Source organism: Panthera pardus, unplaced genomic scaffold (genome assembly GCF_024362965.1).
Source record: "Panthera pardus isolate Hobbes unplaced genomic scaffold, ASM2436296v1 HiC_scaffold_21, whole genome shotgun sequence".
Taxonomy (NCBI): domain Eukaryota; kingdom Metazoa; phylum Chordata; class Mammalia; order Carnivora; family Felidae; genus Panthera; species Panthera pardus.
The window spans coordinates 62,831,797-62,857,258 of NW_026526777.1; the positions used below are offsets into that span (position 1 = coordinate 62,831,797).

The 25,462-nt window shown below is 42.5% G+C and overlaps 1 protein-coding gene across 4 annotated transcripts in view; it reads right to left on the reverse strand.

Moving 5' to 3' along the window:
• The window catches only part of PLD5 (phospholipase D family member 5), a 417,084-nt gene that overhangs the window by 169,401 nt on the left and 222,221 nt on the right, over positions 1-25,462 (reverse strand). For all 4 annotated transcript variants that reach the window (XM_019422935.2, XM_019422950.2, XM_019422968.2 and 1 more), the window contains one exon: positions 13,795-13,963. In XM_019422935.2, coding sequence (XP_019278480.1) covers positions 13,795-13,963 — 169 coding nt within the window. The remainder of the gene's footprint in view (positions 1-13,794; positions 13,964-25,462) is intronic.

A 25,462-nucleotide genomic window follows, 5' to 3' on the forward strand; every position in this document is an offset into this window, starting at 1 on the left:
ACAGGTATGTTCCATCTTCAAGTAGGGCAAACCTTAACCAAGCTATAGGAGGCTAAATAATGGTCCCCAAAATGTCAGGTCCTAATCTGGAGTCTGCAAATTTTATCTTATTTGGAAATAGAATCTTCACAGATATGATTAAAGATTTCGAGATGAGGTTCTCCTGGATTATTATCTGAGAAGGTCTTAAATGTAATCAGTGTACTTGTAGGAGAAAGGCAGAGAGGCAGAAGGGATTGGACACACCCAGGGGAGGCTGCCACCTGGAGACAGGGCAGAGGTGTTTGGAGATGCCAGCCTTGGAGACTGGAGGGATAGAGCCACCAGCTAAGGGGCGCTGGCAGCTGCCAGAAACTGGAAGGGGTGAGAAGTGTTCTCTCCCAGTAGTGGGGGCTGCTGGAGCCTCAGGACAGAGCACTGCTCTGCTCTGACACCTAGGTTTCAGCCCAGGGAAACTGATTTCAGACTTCTGCCCTCTGGAACCAGGAGAAAATAAATTTCTGTTGTTGTAAGCCATCTGTCTGTGGTGCTTTGTTGCTCTGGCCACAGGAAGCTAATACACAAGCTAGCTACATAGAAGCAATAAAAGATATACAGAATTACCAAAGTTAAAAAATTATACAGAAAAAGATACCACAAAGTAAGTGCAGAAACAGCAAAAATTTGGAATAGTTGTTATGTAGATGAGAAGAAGGGAGGGCCTGATAGCTGTACTCTACAAAAATGCATACAAATTAATAAGAAAAGACCAAAAGCCCAATCAAAGTTGGGCAAAGTGTGGCTATTGAACACGAAGGATGCTTCATGTAGCCAAAGAAATCACAATGCAAAGCAATACGGACATCTCTCTTTGTAAGCAGGAGACTGGAAAATATTTATGAGTGGCAACCTTTACTCCCATCGATGATCTGGGGACGGGACATTCTAACATTGCTGCCTTCCACTCAGTAACCCCACAACTAGAATGCATCCCAAAGACACATAAGCACCAAAATGTGTGTGTGTGTGATTATACATCTTAGGTATGCTGTTACCCACTGATGCACACATATATACACACATACATGTACACATGTGTCTATATGTGCACATAAAGTTTCAATCAAAGTATAAAAGGGTGGATGACTGATATTAAATGATTGATGACACAGTTACTAGAAAACAAGACTAGGATTTATCTTAAGCCATGATGTCCTTTTAAAGCAATACACTTGCCTTGATTTTTTTCTTTCTTTTTTTATATGAAATTTATTGTCAAATTGGTTTCCATACAACACCCAGTGCTCATCCCAACAGGTGCCCTCCTCAATACCCATCACCCACCCTCCCCTCCTTCCCAGCCCCCATCAACCCTCAGTTTGTTCTCAGTTTTTAATAGTCTCTTATGGTTTGGCTCCCTCCCTCTCTTTTTTCTTTTTTGATTTTTTTCTTTAATTTATGATTTAAGAGACAAAACCATATATGCATGGATCCCGTCTTGACTCAATTTCCTATTTATTTAGCCAATTAATTAAATTATCTTCAAGATTGATCACTTATTTACTTACTATCTTTGCTGAAATTTTCAGCACTAAAGAGCTGAAAATTTTTTTCATTTATTTTTAAGTTTATTTATTTTTGAGACAAAGACAGCATGTACGGGGGAGGGACAGACAGAGAGGAAGAGAGAGAATCCCAAGCAGGCTGCACATTGTCAGCACAGAGCTTGACTCAGGGCTCGAACTCACAAAACTGTGAAATCACGACCTAAGCCAAAACCAAGAGTCATATGCTTAACCAACTGAGCCACCCAGGTGCCCTTCTTTTTTTCACTGAGAAAAATTACTGAAATTTTATTTACTTACTATACTTACTGAAATATCTAAAGATTGCCAGGGATATAAATATATTATTTGTACATTTGTCATCATCAGCTTTTATTCTCAAATAAAAGGACCCCCAGAACAGGGAGAAGTGTCTTTTAAGCAATTTCATTCAACACATCTACTGGATGCTCGCTAAGTGCCAGGACCTTCATAAGTGCTGGAGATAAATGATAAGTAGGTAAATACAGCCCAGTGTGTCAGATGTCAGGGTCGAGACCTAGAGACAACACAGCAGGGGCACTAATAACCCTAAGGCACAGCCTAAGGCACACAGGGAAAGTTCCCCAAAGGAGGGGAGGAAAGAAAAGAATGTTCCAGGTGGAGACCTGAGGCCTGAGAACTAAGTAGGAGGGTCTCGTAAGCCTGGGCGGAATTTGGTCCATGTCTGGAAAGCTCCGTGGATCTCCAAAGGATTTTACATACGGAAGCACATCATTGAATTTCTGTTCTAAAAGAAAATTTTGACTGCAAATCGGAGAAGGACGGGTACAGGGCAGGGCTGGAGGCCGAACACAGCAATCAAGTCAGTATGTGGTCCGGTGAGAGACACGGAGTTGTGTCAGTGGCAGCCAGAACGACGGAAAGATCTCATGTGTCGGCAAGATGGCACAGTGACAGACTCCATGGCGAGGTGTGGGCTTGCGGGAGACAGCACAGCCAGGAAAGGTGGCCAGAGGCCCCAGCAGCTCTCTGGACGTGTCTGCGGGACATGGAACTCCTCATCTGAAGGGAGAAGATGCTGGCCTAGGAATCAGCTCACCAATGTCCTGAGGTCATGGATCAGTCACAGCTTTGGGAAGTCAGTGCCATCGGCCCCCCAGCTGAGTGGAGAACACTCGTTTTGTGGGCCAGGAGCAGCAAGCATCACCCGCCTGGTGCCAGGGGTGAGTATCTGCTATGCAGGCATGCAGCCTGCCGCTCCATTCATTAACCCAGGTTTCATCCCACTAAGGGGCTTAATTATTCTGAACAGTTCCTCATCGAGGCCTTGCCTAACAATGGTAAGATATGCAGACAGTGGGTAGCAGCACAGCCACCCCCCCTCAGGGGCAGATAGATGAAGAGACACGAATGAGCTCATCCTACCAATCATGGGCCACGAAACAGCAAGGGATTAATATCAGCAGTGGCATGTTTGAAACAGGGACCTAGGCTCTGAATTCCTACAGTAGCTGGAAAGTAGCTTTGGGGTTCTCCAGCATCCACTCCGGCTGCAAAGGGCAGGTGGACAAGGTCATCTCGGCAGTGTGATCGTCTGTGTCCGGAAAAGTGTGGACGGCACGGCTTGTCAGCACCGCTGTGCAGAAAAGGCGGGTGTGATGGGCAAGGGAGGGATGCATGGCATACGCCAGATACTTCAGCTCTCCCACAGTCACTTGTTCTGAGGGGACAGCGGGCCCCACATTGAACGGAGACAGGATTCCTTCAGATCCTTACTCATGACAGCCCAGCTCCCCCTGTAACATAACCATGAGGGTGTCCTAACACGCTCCCTGAAAATCCCTCCATCTGAAGAAAGAAGCCCAGCCTCCTTAGCCCTCTGACCCTACCTTTTCTATTTTTTTAAAGATATTTATTTATTTTGGGGGAGAGCGCAAGCGGGGTAGGGGTAGAGAGAGGTGGATAGAGGATCTGAATCAGGCCCCACACTGACAGGCTGACAGCAGTGAACCCGATGTGGGGCTCGAACTCACGAACCGCGAGATCATGATGAGGTCGGATGCTCAACTGACGAAGTCACCTGGGTGCCCCATGACCCCACTTCTAAGAACTGACCCCAGGTGAATGAGCAAAAAGAAAATGTTTTGCACAGAGATATTTATAGTAGCAGAATTTATTCAGAAAGAGAAAAATTAAAAAAAAATACATTAAATGTCCAATAATAAGGAGTTCTATAAATTTAATCTGGTCCATCTACAACATTGGATATTATACAGCCAATGTAAAATAACGTTTACCAATAACATGAGAAAGGGCTTCCACTGTAATGTCAAGATCAAAATTAAGATATAAACTTTACATAATATGAGCATATGTATGTACTTATGCATAAAATACCAAACTTAAAAAAAGTTTTATTGATGGTCACATGGATGATTTTGTTTTTCTTTATTTCTCTGTAGTTTCCAAATTTTCTTTCTTTTTTTTTTTTTAATGTTTATTTATTTTTGAGACAGAGAGAGACAGAGCATGAACAGGGGAGGGGCAGAGAGAGAGGGAGACACAGAATCTGAAACGGGCTCCAGGCTCTGAGCTGTCAGCACAGAGCCCGACGCGGGGCTCGAACTCACGGACCGCGAGATCATGACCTGAGCCGAAGTCGGACGTTTAACCGACCAAGCCACCCAGGCGCCCCTCCAAATTTTCTGTAGTGAGAAGCTATATCTATTATAATGAGAAAAAAAATCCAACTGATTCTTTCTAAAACAAAGTTGCAAAAACATAAACTGGCCATACACAGGAAATGCAGCAAGGAGGTCTAGACACAAAACAATCAAGCCTTTTAGGTAAACAAAACTAAGATAAGACAATTTTAAGAAAAAAACATTTTTTAATCCAAATAACTGGGAAGAGTATCTTTGGGTTCATGATTTATTCATGCCTATATGATTGGATTTTAAAAGAATCACAGAGGTTAAACTCTCGCTAATCATAGTGCTTATGAGTTTATATCAGAATGATGATTTCCCTTGGAAATATATTGGAAAGCAAGCAAGAGCATAATTAGGATTGCTCAACAGATGGGGAAACAGAAGCACAGTGAAGCAGCAGGAAGTTACCAAGAAAGAACAGCACCAAGGGAGAACCAGAAGCCATAGGAGCCAGAGAGCTCGCTGGGCCACCAAGAGCCAAGGACAGCCTTCCCGACCTGCTTGGTGCTGCTTTAGCATTCTGCATTGCCAACAGTGGTTTCTCCAGCAACTCCACTATACTTTGAGTTCCACAAGGGGTGGGGACCACTGCTTATTTGGTTTCACATCTCCAGCAAACAGCGCGGTACCTTACTAATTATCTGTGCAATAAAGGCACACACAAAATCGCTTTGTGGCCACATTTCAAATGCAAGAATGCTAATTTATAAGCATCTGCTGAGTGTTGACTTTGTGGAAGAGGGAAAAAGATGCTACTTTGCAAGAAGGAGACATCCTTTCCATCAGGTGATGCTATTTTCATGCTGACACTGAACACCGGGAGCTTGACTGAAATAATATTTAGCCTAGAGATGAGAGGGCTGAAGAGGGATCTACTGTTTCCAATCCCAAGGCAACTACTGGGCTCCCTTCTCTTCCTGACCACATGCTAGACAATAAAGCTACAGGAATAAACATGGCACATGGCCTGGAGTCCAGAACGGTGTGGAATATTCCAGTAGAAGTTGCCACCATTTTATATCATCACTGAGAGAACAACTGGAATTAACGGGGTTTGTTCATCATGTTACTGAAACACAGAACATTGGATGACAATCCTGGTGGGAAGGCACCAATGTGGCCCAGCCATCAAATCTAGAAGCATCAAATCACTGTTTATTAGACTGGGGTGCTTTTAGGCAGCGATACTCAATCCTGGCTGCCTAACAGAACCACCATTATAACAGTATCAAAGCCTGGCCCCTCTCCAGACACTCTAATTTTAGTGTTTTGGGGTGACCTGGGCATCTATATGTTCCAGAAGCTTTCCTGGTGATTTGACAGGTAGTCATGGTTGAACACTGCCCTACTGGGGGAGGAGGAGGAGAATCTACCTGAAAACATACACATTTCGCTTTCTTCTTTCTTCACCGAAACCCCGAAGAACTTGAACTAGTATCCTGAGTAGAATTATCTCAACCCCCTTGAATAGAAGTTGAGAATGTGACAGACATCTTAAAGTTATTCCCGCTCTCAGGTTACATAGAAAGCAGGCATCCACTAAGTAAATGTACAACTAAATGTCCTGCACCAGGAAAACAAAAATGAAAGTGAAAACAGAAACTCTCTTTCATGAGCTCCATTATTTGTTGTTTTACAAACATTATCTAAATCAGATTTACAAACCCATCCAAAGAGACTGGCATTATTATACCCGTTTTATAGATGAGTTAATTGAGGATCAGATGGGTCATGACATTTATCTAACGTGGCCACAACTACTAAATTACTGGTCACGTCACACAGATTTGCTGCCAAACCCTGTGATCTTTCCACTAGATTATGTGCCTCCTGAAGAATGCTGCTTATTTGTCTTTTCTACAAAACCAAACTCTGAGAACTGAAAATAAACAAAATAATGAATTCTAAACTGAGCCAAAAAACAGAGCATTAGTATGCATCCTAATCTTGTTTCCATTCATTTATACATGTTCTATTTTTCTCTCTAGCCCTGTAAAAACATACAAAACAGACAAGAGTTGGCCACGATATAGTAGAAATGCATGCAAGCCCTCGGATCCGCATCAAAACAAGGGATAAAATGTGTGTTCTTCGTGTTGAATAGGAATATGTCACTTTCTCTGACTGTCTCACACCAAGTTACTAGTTACAAGGCACCAACCTCTTAATTGCAACAGGCTCAAAGAATTTCAGTTACTTAAAGAATCCAGTCTCCACCAAGCACACTCCTCTCCTTTCAGACATAGTAAAAAGCAGGAACTGTTGTAATTCTATTTTTCCTAGATAACACACACACAAAAAAAACCCAGTACAAAAAAAAATTCTTATTAAATATTATGATGAGGCTGCAAGATTTTTGGGTACCTTTCTCAGACTTTCACACTGGCAAAAACAGGATTCTCTTGGTTCCAGAAATACCCCTGTGTTGCAAAGTGGACACTGTTTGTCTACACGATCAATGAATGAACAGCGTCCTTCACCAGACTTGGGGGAGGGAGTGGACCTACCTTGGGACAGGAGGGGTGGAATGAAAGGAAGAATGGAAAGATGGTGGAGACTGGAGAACACAGAGCCATAGCTGACCCCTCCAGACTGCAGGCTTCCTAGGAGGCCTCGAAACACAGTGATTCTAATAGAAAATGTTAATAATGCTATTTACGAAAAAGTCGTGAACGTAGCTATAAAAGACATGCGACAAGGAAGAGGTTTCCAAGTTAGGTAAAGCGAAAGCCTTTGTCTGTTGGTTAACCTACATCTATAGAGTCAGTTAGGAAGAATACTGCTAGCAAGGAATGAGTGGTCTAGAAGATGTGACCCATGCAGCTGCCTTGCCCATGACAGCAAGGTGTGGCCCACCAGCATCAAGGGGAGATCTCTCAATGTCGCCTGGGTATAGGAGTCTTCAACTTACAACAAAAACAAGGAGAGGGGCACCTGGGTGGCTCAGTTGGTTAAGTATCTGACTTCAGCTCAGGTCACGATCTCATGGTTCGTGGTTCGAGGACGTTTGGCTCTGAGCTGATGGTGTGGAGCCTGCTTGGAGCCTTCTCTCTCTCTCCTTCTCTCTCTGCCCCTTCCCCACTTGCTCTCTCTTTCTCTCTCAAAATAAATAAACTTTAAAAACAAAACAAAATAAATAAAACAAAACAAGGAGCAGAAAACTAGCCAAGTGACCAACCAACAAAAATCAGAAATGGCTATAGGTTTGAGAAGACCACATTACTTCCATGGATTCAAGATTTAAGATGTCAGTGTCCAGAGATACATGTGTATATGTGTGCACACGCGCATGGATGAGTGTAGATAAGCAGATGGGTGATAGCAAGACTTTGCGTAGCTGTGTGTTTGTGTAAAGACTTGTGCCTAAAAAATGGAAGTTACAGTAATTTGCATAATCCTTATCTACCCAGGGCTTTACATTTAAAAAAAAAAATTTTAATGTTTATTTATTTTTGAGAGAGAGAGAGAGAGAGAGAGAGAGCACTCGCGCAAGTTGGGGCAGAAGAGAGAGGGAGAGACAGATTCGGAAGCAGGCTCCAGGCTCTGAGCTATCAACACAGAGCCCGATGCGGGGCTCAAACTCATGAACTGTGAGATCATGACCTGAGCCGAAATCAGATGCTCAACCAACTGAGCCACCCAGGCATCCCAAGCTTTACATTTTTAGAAACGATATGTTTCTTTCTTAATTTTACTTGGTAACCACCCCAGTTTCCAGCACAGTGAAAAGCACATAATAAGAACTCATTATTTGTTAGTAAAATTAAACTGACCGGAATGAGAGTTGCAGTGTGTACACAAAGAACATTCGTGAGAATAAACGCATAATAAGATGGCCAAACACTGTTCCGTATCCTTCACAGATCTTAACTCGTGTCATCTGCACAACTTACGAGATATGTGCGCTCTATGACCCTGATGTTGCTGCTGAGGAAATCGAGGCCTACAGAGTTCAGCATCTCACTCAAAGTCACAAGGCTGATAAAAGTAGATAAAGAATTAAGTAGATAAAAAGGAACCTGAGCTACCCCTTCCTCACTCACCTCCAGAGTCTGCCTACCAACCACAGTCTAGAGACAGGATCCTGGCTTGTGTTCCCCCAAACCACCCGTGGATCACTGAACTTTCATTCATGTTACTCATGAAATTGAGCGAATACCATTACATTTTCTAAATCATAATTTTTCAAAATTGTGATGTCTCATCAATTGGCAATCATGACTCACTGCCGATGAATAACTAATTGATTTCACATAAATGCATCTCTTAAAGATTCAGTTGCGGGAGCTCATTAATTATTTTATTTGGTTTCTCACAGTGAACTCACAGAGAACAGGTTTGTTTGTCCCCCCACCCCTCCCCCAGGGAATTAGGTAGCTCTGAAATCATCAAGTCACATTTCCTGGCTTTTCCTGAATAGTCTTGATTTCATAAATCCCCATCATTTTATCCTATAAATTAGGAATCCCATTGTCCTAAAAATTTCAGTATTTCAGGGTCTAAACTCACCATCTGGACAGAAAGAAACAAAATCCTTTGCCCAATTTAAAATTTTCAATAAATTTTAAAATATGGTAACCATGGAACTATAGACCTCACTAGCCCTTGCCATCCATGGTTTCATACAGAGAAAAGTTACCCACCAATTTCCTTCCACACATAAAGAAGCAAATAAACACAACACCCAAGTGCAAGATGGAAAAGACAAGATGAATTTTTCAGGGTAGGAATTAAAACAGCAACCTCTTGGGACTACAGACTGAAAATGCACTTTTAATGAATGTGTCTGTTTCCACACACACACACACACACACACACACACACACACACACACGGCTGGCACTTATCATCCTGTTCCACACACACACACACACACACACACACACACGGCTGGCACTTATCATCCTGGTGATAACGACCGTCACTCAGTCTTATAAAATTGCTTCTCATCCAGAAAAGACACAGAGGTCATGTGCCATGTTTATCTGTGTCTCTTTTCTGCCGAGCTGGGGCCTGCCTGACACCAGCTGACCATTCCTCAGGGCATTCCTCATTCCTTACATTTGTATTATAATAAGTAGATGGGCCGACTCTCAGTTGTCCTGTTTATCTATGGGTCATTTGTGGTTTCCACATTGGACTTTTCAGACTCTGTTTGTTTGACTATTTTACTCCTCTTAAAACTATTTTCTTTTAAAAAATATATTAGTGGAAAATAAGCTGTGAACTGGGCCAATTTTCGTTATACTAGAACATCTTAAAAAAATTTTTTTAGGGGCCCCTAGGTGGCTCAGTCAGTTAAGCGGCCGACTTTGGCTCAGGTCACGATCTCACGGTTTGTGAGTTCAAGTCCTGCAACGGGCTCTGTGCTGACAGATCAGGGCCTGGTGCCTGCTTCGGATTCTGTGTCTCCCTCTCTCTCTGCCCCTGCTCCGCTCATGCTCTGTCTCTCATAAATAAATAAATGTTTAAAAATATTTAAATGTGTTCACTTGGGGGGAGGACAGAAGGGAACCAGCTTCTTGCAAAATAATCTTTAAGCCCAAGGGGTACTTGGGTGGCTCAGTCAGTGTAAACATCTGACTTTGGCTCAGGCCATTATCTTGCAGTTTGTGAGTTCAATCCCTGAATTAGGCTGTCTGCTTGAGCATAGAGTCTGCTTTCGATCCTCTCCCTCGCTCTCTCTCTCTCTGCCTCTCCCCTACTCTCTCTCTCTCTCTCTTCCAAATATAAATAAAAATTAAAAAAAAAAAAGGCCAAGACATATGGTATTTAGACAAGTTCTTCTGGGTCCCTTTACAAACCGCTCTAGTGGTCGAGGATTGCATGAGGGAAGGTGAGAAATGGAGCCAGTCACCAAGCACCATTTCTATGCCATAGGCTCGCTCTCTCTTTTTTATGGATTTGTTTCTTTTATGATTTCCGTATTCATCTTAGTGCAATAGATTCAACTCTGCTAGCATGTCAGCTCCAAGGAAGGGATCTTGAGTTTGTCCGCTGGTGTATCCCATACGCCCTCAACAGGGCCTGCACACCGGAGACCTCAGTCATATTTGACTGCTTGCTTCCCTCCTTTGACTCCCAACGGGGTCAAATGCGATCACTTTGAAGACATAAATACCTTGAAAATACGTTATAAATCTAGGAACTTCCCCTTTCATTTATACTTTTTGTCTCCAGGCTGATGCCTGGGTTGAGTTGCCAGCACGCAAACCTGTTTGTAGACTCATGTTTCCTGGTGTGGCTTGTAGGTCCTAGGGAAGTGTGCTGCCCACATAAAATGCTAGCACTTCTGTTGGCCAGAGGTAGGCAAGGTGGACTTTCTAGTTTGTATCCCCTATTTTTGTTGTGGTGGTGGTTCTTCCACTTGTTTTTTTTTTTTTTTTTTTTTTTTAATTAAAGTATAGTTGACATGTAATATTCTAGGGCAACTATGATATTCTAGTAGTTTCAGGTGCACAACATGGTGATTCAACACTTCTCTCCATTATGAAATGCTCCCCATGACAAAAATAGTAGCATCTGTCACTATACACCGTTATTATAATATTATTGACTACATTTCCTATGCTATACTTTATATCTTCATGACTTACTTATTTTCTACCTGCAAGTCTGTGGGAGCTTGGGTGGCTCAGTGGGTTAAGCATCCAACTCTGGTTCCAGCTTGGGTCATGATCTCAAGGCTTCGTGGGTTCAAGCCTCACATGAGGCTCTGTACTGGCAGCATGGAGCCTGCTTGGGATTCTCTTCCTCTTCCTCTCCCTGCCCTCCCCCTACTTGCACGGTCTCTCTCAAAATAAATAAATTATATATATACACATATAATATACAATATATAATATTATATACACATATATATACACATATAATATATATATACACATAGAATATATAACTGCAAGTCTGTACTTCTTATTCCTCTTCACCTATTTTGCCCATCTCCTCACCTGGTGTCCAACCAATGGGGAATGAATGCATGGTATTTCTCAGCATCATCACTTGGCCACTTGGTCCAGTGCCCTGGACCAGCGGAAGAGGACATTCACTGCCTTGCTGAGGAAGGAGCCCTCCAGATGGTGCTGTGAACCTCATTCTTTCCTACGGATCCCCACTCCCCACAGGACATGTCTCCTGGCCAAGAACAGGCAGGGGTGGGACAGCTGTTCACTAGATCGCTCTCACAGCCTGCTTGCACCCATTTAATCTGCACAGCAAGCAAAGCCCCTCTATCCTTCATGTCTGTACGTGTAGAGCTTTCCCGGTGAAGACGCAAGGAAATGACACTCAACACTGCAGAAAACTGAATGGTTTTAATCTGCAGGGTGCCTGGTGTTGTTGGTGTTCCAAGAGGCACAAAGAGGCATCTCTTTGGCAGGAGCTCTATGCCTCTACCCAAAGATATTGGTTCTAACTGGATATCATCCTAAAGGGCACTGTGTGAGTTCAATAACAGCCAGGTTACTGGCAGCAAATTGAAAATTTCTATTGTTGCCAGCAGGCCAGCTGTTGGAGTGAATGGAATGAAGCTTCCAGGCGTGATCTTTCCACATCCACAATGCCCACCTTAATTCACTCTGAAGTCACGCAACGAACAAGTATTCTCTCCTTGACCAAAGTCTAGCCGGCCTTCTTTGGGGCCTCTTCTCCACCAGGCTCAAACTTGTCTTACAAAAACTGCAGGCTTTCAGCAAGATGATTTCATCAGTACCCCCCTGCCCCCCGACATCCCCCCACGTCCTTGCTCATTAAAAGGCTTGAACAAAATGCTAACAGTTCCTAACACCTCAAGGCCACAATCCCAGGATGACCCTGGCCCTCTTAAAGTGCCTGCTTGAGAAAGCTCGACATTGTCAAAAGAATGCACTGTTTGTTCTGCCGACACCTGATGGGAGGGTCCCTGTCTCCCAGTCTCTGTGTGGGAGGGTAGGAGCCCAATTTTGACAAGCACCAGTTTTGCAAACCCAGATGATTTTCCTATGGACCAACCCCCTCCCCCACTTTTTAGAAACTTCTACTTCCCTGATCCCATTCAAGCCCCTGCCATCTTCCTTCATCCCCCAATCTCTCATTGTAAAGGGACGAATGTTTGGGGGTGGGTGGTGAGGAGTGCATTTTGTATGTGGAAGAGATATGGATTGCTATGGCCGGAGTGGACTGTGGTGTATAATTTCCAAGGAAGCCTGTCAATAATCTTCCTCATTCCTGGTTAGATGCCCTAACTCTCACCCTGGATCGTGACTTGCTTTGACCAACAGAATTGGGTGGAAGCAGCTTGGATCCCAGAGCCCGTGTCTTAAAAGGCCTCATACTTTCTGCTTTGGGCCTTTTAGGATATAAACACCCCGTAAAAAGTTCAGGTTAGTTTACTGTGTGATGAGAGACATACAGAGAGGGGCCCAGGTGACCCCCAGACATTCCAATCGCTCCTAGGTAAGAGGCTGGGAATGTGAATAGAGTCCTCTTGGATCCTCCAGTCCCAGTCAAGTCATCCCAACGGACACTATGTGAATTAGAGACGAGTTCTTTCTGCTAAATACTGCCAAGAATCATGAAGAATTAAGTGAGTGTTGTTTGTGATATCATTAAGTTTTGGAATGATATATGCAGCAACAAATCCCTGACACACCTGTGTAAACAGGAGAGGTAGAAAAGTGTGGAACACAATCAAGAAATTTACTCAGTTCTTCTTTAGCAAGCCTTTGTGGGTTTTGCTTGTTTTTACCTATTATCTGATATCCTGTAACTTTAAAATAGTATAATTGAGGGGTGTCTGGGCGGCTCAGTCGGTTAAGCATCCTACTTGATTTCAGCTCAGGTCATGATCTCGCGGTTCGTGAGTTCGAGCCTCACGTCAGGCTCTGCACTGACTATGGAGAGCCTGCTTGGGAGTCTCTCTCTCAACCTCTCTCTCTGTCTCTCAAAAATAAATAAACTTAAAAAACAATAATATAATAGTACAGTTGAATAAAAGATTTCCAAGCACCAATGAGGTAGTGATTATAGGCTAAAATGCCAACACACATTATACACAGCAACAAAACTGATTTCATCCTTGCCCAATAATATAAAACTAATATAATAATAATATAAAAGCCAAGAATATAAAACTACACTGGGAAGTTTGATTCCACTATTAAAAAAAAAAGTTGGCTCTGGGTCCTTAAGGCGAATTATGACACCGATTAACCAAATAAATGCCTTGGCAGGCAGGCACGGAGTTAACACCACAAGCATGCAGGTTGTGCACAGCAGAATTCTGGGGTGTGCTGTCAACAGAGACCATGATGTGAATGGCACCCCCTGAAGTGGTCCAAATCAGCAAAACTGTATAGACAGCCTATCGTAGGCAAAGACGAAACATGAGTTTGCCCTTGAAAGTCTGGCATTCTAGTAGGAGCTGAGGGACAGATGATTAACAATGGCACAGACATATAAATGTAATGATGTCCATGTACTAAAGAAAAGACCTTGAACCTGAGAAGTGAAAGCAAGAATACTAAGGCGTGTAAATGCACATAAGTAAAATCATCACACACATAGAGGGTGCGGCTTACCTGACATGCTGATGGATGACTGTGGTTGAGATCCCAATGGGAAGACACTATGTCAACAGACTTTTTGGCCATGTTGAGTAAATTCATCCAGCCTTGGAAAAGTGATAAGTGAAATGGTGCATTTTCTGAATAGTTAAGGCCTTCAGGAATATTTTCCACCAGGGCAATTCTTAGAAAAGATTTTGAAAAACAAACAAACAAAATCCAGTCAAATTTGGAGCCACAGATCTTTATACATACATACACAGACATATGGAACATACTCTTTTACTCTTTTCAAATATATATGTTCCTCATCATTCATATTTTCCACCAAAGGCCTCTTACATTTCCCCTATGCTAACCTTCCCAGTTCTGAGAGCTTAGGCTCCGTTTCCCCCCAGTTTTTGCTTGTATTTCAGAAAATCATGGTATATGTCTCTAATGTCCAGCTTCAAACTAGCCTTGAAAGAAAAATTCAGAGCTTCCTACACAGGCATCTTCCTCTAGTAATATATTCCTATTTTTCCAACAGTAATGCAATTCTGAAATATAAGAGTACTTCTGTGAGCTACTGTAGGCTGTAAATTAAGTTTTGCATGTTTCCAGTTTCTAGTACAATGTTTGGCATATATAGAACTAATTTAGAAACTGAAATATTGTGAGTTTTATTACTATTAGAAAATAAAAATAAGAAATACTATTATTATTGCTTAACATCTCTACTGATTCTTCCCAGCTAAAGGATATAAAGAAATTCTTAAACCTGCCTATTGCAGGATTTTATTAAAGTTGGAGATAAGGAATATATTCCATAGTAGCAATAACCAAACCTTAAATAAAATACAACAAAGGTATCCTAATAAATGTGTTTTTTTCTTTTTATACTTCCTTGTATATGGACAACACATTCCAGAGCTGTGCTTGGCTCTGCCTGGTGCTGTGGTTGAGACTGTGTGGTTTCGCTTCTGACACATCATGTTTTAATAAAGGAATGAACTCTTTTTTTCCCAGTTTAAGACCTGTCAACTCTTGATGGAAAACTTCATATTCATGAAAATACCTATAAGTGCTTCCCGAGCAGAGATCTGTCTCATTTACGGCTATGCATCCCCAGTGCTGGATACATAATTAGAGCTCAAGAAATACCTATGGAATGAATTTCAGCTTTCAACATGGAATCCAGCATTTCTCACTAGAATGGTTAGCTGCTTCTCTTAATGACACTTGTTCCATTCAGCCGTTTTAGAAATAAAAGCAATACTCTTAGTAAAATGTTCTTGTGCGTTCGATGATTATCACAGCCAGAACGGATGTGGGTATGTGACCCAGAGACATCCACAGTTCGGGGATCTCATCAGCCTGCCGCCATCCGCAATCAAATTTAACGTTTGTTGAGGCCTGATAAGCACAGGACAGGAGACTCGGAACTGACTGTGACAAATCTCCCTAGTCCTCTGAAATTTACAATCTAGAGAGAGAGAGCCTATCTCCTACCTAATAATTCAAGCAGGAAGTAGACCGCTACGAAATGGTGAAACAAGAGTAAGAAGTTTAATTAGATAGATAATGCATCATCTGAAGTCCCATTGGCACACGGCAGGAAGGAAAAATTAATTCTGGTTGGAGGCTGGCGGCATCTGGAAGTGGAGGAGTAGGACTGGAAATGAGTCTTCCAAGGTGGGATTTTATGGGTGAGCTGGAAGAGACAGGTGTTCCAGGTAGAGAGAGGAGCCTGTCAAACAGTGTCCTTGCCTCAGACACAGGAGCATGCCCGGTGGAGAGGGCGGGCAGTGCCTGCAGGGACCACACGGTGGCTGTGAGCCAGGAAGAGGAGAGCTTGGGCTTCATTTTGGTGCATCTGGGAGCAGCCAAGTTCATTAGGGGCTCACCCTCAGGCACACTGTATGCCACTGGAAGGTGAAAAAGGAGACCCAGAGATGGCAAGTCAGTGGAAAGAAAACAGGAAGTCTGGAATTTGATCAGTGGGAATGAAGAGAAGCATGCAGTCAATGGAGGTTTTAGAAACCAAGTCTGAAAAGATTTAGTGTTTGAGTGCCTTGAGGAGAAGGTGAAAGAGAAACAGGCAGGAGTCAAGGATGACAGATTTCCCTGCAGGACCGCCACATTGTCTCTTAACCATCTCCCATGGTCTCCTTACATGGATTCTTGCCCCTCCAAACTATGTTCCACACTGCAGCTGGGTTAATCATTTAAAAACGTAAACTTAAGCACTCTGCTGCCTGATGAAAGCCTCCCATGGGCTTCCCCAGTGTCCTTAGGATGATGTCTCCCCGCAACCCCCTGACATGGTTGGCGAGTGTTCACCAGTCTGGGCCTGCCTCTCTGTAGCCTCACTCAACGCAAAGGCCTTCTGTGGCTTTTACACCAAAGCCACACTAGACATCGTTATCTCCTTTCCTCTATTTTCTCCAGACTTTGGCATTTCGTGTGCATCTTCCCAATCCTCATTCCTACACTATTATCTCTCAATTAACCTTTAAGGTCCTAATTTCAACATTAGTTCTTCTGATAGACTTCCCTATCTCCCCCAAACTAGGCTAGATCTCCCTTATCACCAGCCCCTGCATGACCTGTTACTTCCCCTCTGTCCTATCCTGCTCCTAAAATTACTTGTTCAAGGCTGACTTCCTCTGATAGAATGTAGGGTGCTTGAAGGCAGGGACATGCTCCCCTGGTTCAGTTTTGTAGCCACAGTGCCTAACATACTGCTTAGGGCACAGGAAGTATCCAAACAATATCTGCTGAGTTTCACTGAAATTGGAACAACTGGAAAGATGGAAGGGGACGGGGTCCATTGAAATTGACAAGGAACATGGGAAAGGAGGTAGACCAAGGATCAGGAGAGATTATCAAGAGGAAGAAATGAAGAGAAAACTAGCTCAAAGCCTAACATGGGGGGAATGCCTACACTTCCCTGGTTGGTAGAGTGTGAAACAGATATGAAGATTCAGAAGGGACCAACAAAGAGGTGGGAAGGCAAGAGAGGTCCAGAAGGACGCAGTGTTTGGGAAGCCGAGGTGAGACCAGGTCAAAAAGGTGGAAAGGGGATTTGTTTTTTTAAATCTATCTCAAAATCTTTGGCCGAGGTTGAAGTTGGATGTTTTAACCCTATCCACATTTAAAGCCCAACTGTCTGTGTTAATAGCATGAGGAAATGGCCCCAGATAATCAGCAATTTCAGTCTCCTCTATAACTACAGATGATATTTAGAAATCAAATGAGAGACAGTCCCTCCAAAAAACAAAACTGAAACACAATAGCCTCTACAAAAGAGAAGGGACTGGCTTCAATTTCACTTCAATATAACAGACACACTGAGGTATTAAAGAGGAGACTCTAGAAGCCCAGATAAACCAAATGGACAGGGTGAGGGATGTGGAGTGACAACCCAACTGTAGTTGGTTGGCTCTGTACCATCCCTTCCCTCATGGTGTGCCCTGTGGCTTTCTGGAAGGCATACAAATGAGGATACCCAATCTCATCTAGAAATCTCTAGACTAGGTATTCTTAACCTTGGATACATGGATAGAATTCATGGGACTCTATGAACTGGATCTTTACTTTCCCGAATCTCTAACTGAAGTTCAACATTCCCTTCAGTTATGAAGACAGACAATACCCCACCAGGAATATTAGAAGAACCCATGACTCTGTCACCGAGAATTTTCATACCATGGTACAGTTACAACAAACAGCTCAAATACTCATCCCTACTTTGTAATTCTGGTGGTTGTTATTTCACGCATCAGTAGTGCACAATATACATTTTTATTTCACAAATTAAAAAAAATATTTTGACAACTTTATTTCAACATTACTGGTTGCAATCCTATGTGTTTTAATTTCTGCATTTAAAAACATTATTCAAGGGGCATCTGAGTGGCTCGGTCAGTTAAGCGTCTGACTCTTGGTATCAGCTCAGGTCACAAACAGTTCCTGGGTTCGAGCCCTGCATCAGGCTCCATTTTGACAGTGCAGAGCCTGCTTGGGGGATTCTCTCTCTCTCCCTCTCTCTCTGGCCCTCCCGTGCTTTCTCAAAATAAATAAATAAACTTAAAAAAATTAAAAAACATTATTCAAGGAAGGGTTCATCAGAGCACTACACTGTGGAGTACGAAGCATTCCTCAGCCTGATGATGATGTCGAATTTTATAAAATTTCTGCATGTAAGAGACTCCACTTTGAAGTCCCATTTTCCTTTCCAACTAATGAACTCTTCAACTAGCAGCTGCTCATAGAATTTCAACAGTGCAACTGGCGTTTGGATCATAGGAGGACAGTGAGGTTGATTCATACATGGAAGGGATAGTGTCATTTGATAGCACCAATAAAATCATCAATAAGTTAATAATCAGAAGCAGCTCAACTGGTCAGCATCAGATTAGCAGGTCCTTTTGTTTTGTTTTCACTTCTCTTCTTTACCTAAATTATGTGATTAACCCCTCCTTCTTTCTCATATAAACCTCTTGCTTTTCCCACGTGACCACGATGCTTTTCTGGTTACTCCAGAATCTGTGCTCCCTGAATTGCAATTCTGCGATCCCCAGATAAAGTCCTTTGTTCTTTTTCTGTTTCTCTTTCTTTTCCTTGGTTGACATGTATCATCTAGTCTTTCTTTTCTTCTACTTCACAGACATTCTAATAATTTTTTCCCATTAATGAAGCCATAGAAGTGGGTAAGATTACCAAGAGAGACTTTTCAAGAGAGGAGAACTGGGTCAAAGCCAATTACAGAAAACATCTGATCACATCTGGCTGGTAGAGAAAGGGGGCCAGGTGAAGAACACAAGAATGGCCCAGAAACCCTGGAAGAAGAGGAGTGAAATTCCCTAGAAGCCAAGAAAGACCAAATTTATCATCTGTATTGTTGTTTGTTTGTTTGTTTGTTTTTTACCGAATATCAAAGTAAATTTTGATTTCATGCTAAAAATAAAAATAGACACACCACCCCAGGTCTGGGGACACACTGGTGTGTGGGTAATGAATTCCAGGGAGAGCCCCTGCTCACCTCCTCACTTTCCCCTCTTCAAGTGACCTAGGGACGGTGATGGCTCCTCAGTGACACAGAGCTTGCCTTCCATGCCCATGTTAGAAGATGCCTCTAGAAATCAGCTTTGAAATGACTTATTTCTGGGACCTATCATTTTATTTCCTTTAACGGCCAATAGCTGGCTACTCTCCAGGGCGCGGATCTAATTAGCATACATGCAGAATGCATTTCCAGGCATTGACAGCCCTCTGTGTCCTCCTACTTGGCAAGCAAGGAAGAAGTAGGCAGATCTCATTAAAATTCACCTTTGGGCAAATCCCTAGAATGCCTGCTTGCACCATCTCTGAAAGAAGTATGCCCAAAGGCTGTAGCACCATTTCTGACACCTGACAACAAGGGGAAAGGCTGAATAGACAAAGACACAATACAGCTAAAACCTTTTTATACCTCTTTTTATGGTACTTGGAGATAACCTGCAAATGATTTGAACCGTGAGTCCAGGGAGCTCAAGCGGAATAAATACATTTTTAAAATGCGTTTTACATTGTTAATAGATTTTAAAATAGAACTCTAGCTGTTCTTATTAATAACATGTATTTATTCTCCAAACTTAATGTGATCACCAAGATTTCTTTTTTAATCCGGAAACAATATTGTAGCTTCTTAAAGAAGTATCTGTACTTTCCTTCCACTAAGGTACCAAAAAATGTAGTCCCTGCATTTGCTAGCTTTAAAGCATGGCATGCATAAGCTGGCAAGTACAAGAATGTTTATGAATCTATTCTCACACTTGATTTGGGGAATATTATAAATGTAGTTTTATTTATTTATTTAGAGAGCAGGCATGTGTGTGAGCTGGGGAGGACCAGGAGAAGAGGGAGAGAATAGTTTTTTTTTAAATGTTCATTTATTTATTTTGAGAGAGAGAGAGAGAGAGAGAGAGAGAGACAGACAGAGATAATCCCAAGCAGCTCCATGCTGTCAGCGCAGAGCCCAACACTGGGCTTGATCCCACGACCATGAGATCATGACCTGAGCCCAAATCAAGAGTCAGAAATCAAGAGTCGGACACTCAACCACCTGAGCCACCCAGGCACTCCTGGAAACACTGTAGAGAAAATATTTCTCTACAGTGAAAATACTCTCTATTTTAAGAGTAAATGACTCATTATAAGGTGGGCAAAAATGCAGCTTTTCCAGTTAGTAGCTGTGTGACCCTACACAAATGACTAACCTCTTCAAATCTGTTTTGACTTCTGGAAAAAAAAGTTATTCTGAAGATTACAAGAGATAATCTCTATGAAGTGCTTTGTTCAGAGCCTGCTTCATAGTAAGCACTAAATAAAAGACATTTTTTTAATGTTTATTTTTGAGAGAGAGAGACACACACACAGAGTGCAAGTGGGGGAGGGGCAGAGAGAGAGAGAAAGAGAGAGAGAGAGAGAGAGAGAGAGAGAGAGAGAGGCAGAGAATCCGAAGCAGGCTGCAGGCTCTGAGCTGTCAACACAGAGCCTGATGCGGGGCTGAAACCCACAAACCGTGAGATCACGATCTGAGCCAAAGTCGGACACTTAACTGAACCACCCAGGTGCCCCTAAAAGACGTATTTTTAAAAATAACTTACAATCTGAAAACTTATAACTAAGAAAAATTTCTTGAGGTTCTCAGACTGATATAGCACAATTACTACAAAGATTTTACATATATTGGTTAAAAGGCCTATAAACTAGAACCTTTGTGACATCTTCAGAGTGCATGTCATGTACCTTTCATTGCCTACTGCAATGGATCACTTATTAGGACTTGATTATGTATGTAGGCACATGGCAGTCAACTGGCTGACTTTCATTCCATACATGTTAGCTGACCGGTGGCATTAATCAATGAAACTGAACAGAAAGCCTTAGCTCATCAATACAATTAGATGTGGACTCAAAGTAAAATGATCCAGATTTTATTCCCTCACTTTGGGTCATCTCACTGTAACTTAAAGCCCAAGGTTGACAAGGCAGAAGTTAACGTTCTCAAAGTTACTAAAGTCTCTGGCATTGATGTAGAAGATAAGCTGCTACCCATGTGTCAGATTCAGTGGCCACCTCTAGACATGAAAACCATTGACACAGACTTATGTAAGTTTCCTTTAATGCAGCTGAGATATAGGTTTTATTTTCCTAAGATTTGGGGTCAAGGCGACTTTACCTGTGAAAGATAGCAGTAAAGATACCAGTGAGGTCTGGCTGGCTAACAGTGTCCTGATAATTCTTAATCTGGTATAGGGATTGACATTGTGGAATACTGAAATGACTAGTGAAGTAATTGCTAATAGTTTTAATACTTTTTTGCCAACTTCTGATTTTGAAAAATTTCAAATCCACAGAAAAGTTGCAAGAGGAAGAGAGCATAAATATATTCGTTGCAAGAAAGAATGCTGTGCATGCATATGAAATGACACATACATACCCACACTTTTTAGAAAACCGTTTGAAAGTAAGTTGTAGGCATCAGAATAATTTATCTCTGAATCTCCAGCATGTTTCTAACAAAGAAGCCATGTTTCTTTTTTTTTTTTAATTTTTTAAATGTTTACTTATTTTTGATAGAGAGAGAGAGAGAGAGAGAGAGAGAGAGAGCACAAGCAGGGGAGGGGCAGAGAGAGAGGGAGACACAGAATCTGAAGCAGGGTCCAGGCTCCGAGCCGTCAGCACAGAGCACGACGTGGGGCTCAAGCCATGGACCATAAGATCATGACCTGAGCCGAAGTCGAACACTTTTAACCGACTGAGTCACCCAGGCGCCCCAAGAAGCCATGTTTCTAAATAAATGAAAAATGGGGTGCCTGGGTGGCTCAGTCGGTTAAGCATCTGACTTCAGCTTGGGTCATGATCTCACAGTTGGTGAGTTTGAGCCCCACATCGAGCTTTGTGCTGATGGCTCAGAGCCTGGAGCCTGCTTTGGATTCTGTGTCTCCCTCTTTCTCTTTCTCTTTCTCCCTTTTGGATTCTGTCTCTCTCTCTCTCTCTCTCTCTCAAAAATAATAAATAAACATTAAAAAAAGTTTAATAAATTAAAAACAATTATCACATAGGCAATTTAATAATAATATGGTGGGTTATCTAACATTCAAATTTCCCCAGTTGTATCAATAAGGTCCATAAAGGATAAACCCAGTTTCTTTCTTTCTCTCCCTTCCTTCCTTCCTTCTTTTCTTTCTTTCTTTCTTTCTTTCTTTCTTTCTTTCTTTCTTTCTTTCTTTCTTTCTTTCTTTCTTTCTTTCTCTTTCCTTCCTTCCCTTCTTCCTTCCCTCCCTCCCTCCTTCCTTCCCTCCCTCCCTTCTTTCTTTCTTTTTCTTTCTGTTATGTTTTTAAGGATCCAAGATCCAATTAATGTTCACTCATTGTATTTAGCTGTCATGTCTCTTTAGGAGAAAAAACTAGCCTTTTTTGTTTTGTTTTCCTTGATATTGATGAATTAGAAGAACCTAGGTTTAGTCATTTCTCTAAATATTGCTCGATTTGATGTGCTTGACTGATGCCTCATAATTAGATTTAGGTTAAATATTTTTGGCAGGAACACTACCTAGAATGTGTCCTTCTAAGTGCATCACATGAGGTGACACATGATATTGGGTTGTCCCACTACTCAAGATGCTAAGTTTGGTCACTTTGGGAAGGGAGTGTCTGCCAGATTTCTCTACTAATCAGTATTTTTTGTCCCTCTATAAGTAACAAATAACTTGTACAGAGGTACCTGTAGATGGCATAAATATCCTATCCCCTAACATTTCACTCACTGATCTGCCTTCCATCCGTTTCTAATTCTTGACTAAATCTACCTTGTTGATAACTTCCTATCATTAATTCTGTATTTGTTATTTGGTATTCTTCTGTAAGGAAAAGCTTTTCCTTCTCCTAGCACCCATTTTTTAAATTTTTTTAAAAAATTGTTTTATTAGTATGGGCTTATAGATTCTTGTTTTGTTTTTTTTTTGTTTCTTTTTTTTTTTTTTTTTTTGAGACAGAGAGAGAAAGAGAGAGAGAGAGAGAGAGGGGGAGAGAGAGAAGACCTTAAGCAGGCTCCATGCCCAACACGGAGCCTGACATTGGGCTCAGTCTCAAGACCATGAGATCATGATCAGAGTTAAAATCAAGAGTCAAACACCCAACCAACTGAGCCACTCAGGTGCCCTCACTTTTTTAATTCAAAGTGTTGTAATCTATCCCATCATTGTTCATTGTGATGCTCACATTGTTGCATATATTGTCAGTGGAGGCTCCTGTAAATTGTCTCCTGTGTCCTTTTGATGCCTCTTTCAGTTTTTGAATACTTTCATATTTTTTGTCACTTAGATGTTTCATTTGAATTAACTTTTTTTTACTGTTTATTTTTGAGAGAGAGAGAGAGAAAGAAGTGCGGGGGAAGGGCAGAGAGAGTGGGAGACACAGAATCCAAAGCAGGCTCCCAGCTCCAAGCTGTCAGCACAGAGCCCAATGTGGGGCTCAAACCCATGAACCAGGAGATCATGACCTGAGCTGAAGTCGGATGCTCAACCGACTGAGCCACACAGGAGCCCCTCATTTGCATTAACTTTTAAATTGACCTCTGAAGAAACAGCTGCAGAGAACATGACGGTGACTTTGAGTAGGCACTAGCAGATCCCTGTTTCTATAAATCTAGAAAGATCAGATTAAAGCCTTATTAATTCGAGGCTTATAATTGGATTAAGTGAAGAGCACTATAGCTTTCTTTTTGGAGACAGGCAGGAGGGCAGTAGAGGAAGTATTACAATTGTAGCTATTATCCTTTGTCTGCATATTATAGTTTAAAAGTACTTTCACAATCAGGGCACCTGGGTGGCTCAGTCGTTAAGCATCTGACTTCAGCTCAGGTCATGATCTCGTGGTCCATGAGTTCAAGCCCCACATCAGGCTCTGTGCTGACAGCCTGGAACCAGCTTCAGATTTTGTGTCTCCCTCTCTCTCTCTCTCTCTCTGCCCCTCCCCACTCATGCTCACTCTCTCTTTCTCTCTCTCAAGAATAAACATTAAAAAAAATTTTTTAAGTACTTTCACAATTAACATTACACATCACCATCAACGAGCAATCCTGTGAGAGCGGCATGAGGGTAATAAGGCTCCAAGTAGCCAGGTGTCATTCAGTTAGATGGCATGCTACAGACCTGGGATGTAAACTCAGTTTTGTTTGAGCTCATGTGCATTTTATAACACTAGATTAGGTACTGGGCTTATCCTGAGAGGTTTGAACAAGCGCACCTTGGGTCCCTGGAGGGAAAAAGTGGACTCGGGTCAGGTAGCTGAGGCTGCCACCCTAGACAGAAAGGTCAGTTTAAGTCACAATCCCAGTCTTGTTCAGAGAAGAGGGGAAAGTGTGAATGGTAGTTTCCCCATGCTCCTTCCTGGTTGTATACTCCACCTGGTCAGTCTACCTTGACAAGAGGATCTAGTGACAGGAAGGCACACTTTCCTTGGCTCGATATTTCCAGATGCTGACCCAGAAAAAAAAAAAAAAACAATCAGGGGAGAAAGAAGCATGAGGAGGATGAAGACAAAAAAGAAAGAGGGAGGACTTCCGGGGAAGACGTAGAAGAGTAGAAGGAGCAGAAGTTCACTTTGTCCCACAGACACACATATTAGTGGATACAACCCAGAAAAGAACCCGAAGACTGCCAGAACAAATCCTATAAGTAAAGGAAGAGGAGAGGCCACATGGAAGAGGGTAGGAAGGACAGAGATGCACTAGGGAGCAGAACTGTCTGTGGGAGGCAGGAACCTGCAGGCCTGGAGAGGCGAGAACAATAGACCCTCAAGTCAGGGAGCCTGCAGGGGGGACACAAATCCCCATAACATTTGGCTTTGAAAACCAGAGGGGCTGAATTCTGTGAGTTCTTACAACCAACAAGACTTAAAACCTGGAACTGTTTAAAATGATGCTTATTTATTTTTGAGAGAGAGAGAGAGAGAGAGAGAGCGCATATAAATGGAGGAGGGGCAGAGAGAGGCAGGGGACAGAGGATCTGAAGGGGGTTCTGTGCTGAGAGCAGAGAGGTTGATGCAGAGCTCAAACTCAAGAATGATGAGATCTTGACCTGAGCTGAAGTTGGAGGCTTAATGAACTGAGCCACCCAGGTGCCCCCAAACTGGAACATGAATAATCCAGCCAACTGGGTTTCGGGAGAGCCAGGAGGATGAGAGGAAGCTGAGTCCCTGCCCTTAAAGCAACAGCATGATAAACAGATACAACACAGAAGCAGCAGTTTGAAAAACACCTCGGGCATATGGGAGGGAGATTTGTTTCCTAATCTGAGGGTGTGCTGGGGAGACAGACATCCTTGGAAGACCTCTCCAGGAACAAAGGAGTTGGCAGGTGCAATTTCTCTCCCCTGTCCCCCAGTATAAGCACACATGCACCTGCAGGAACAAGCACAGCACCCACACTTGCTACCTAACTTGCTTATACTATATGCTGACCCCCACGATTTGGTAGATCCAGCCCCTCCAGGAAGGCCTGCTCAACACTACAGATCCCCTCCCCCAGAGGCCTAGTGCAAACCTTGCTAACATAAAACCTCCCACCCCATAAACTTTGCAGATCTACCCCATCCAATATATGCCTTTGGCGAGAGCCCATCCAAAGTGGTGCCACAAGCCTGGCAGTGTG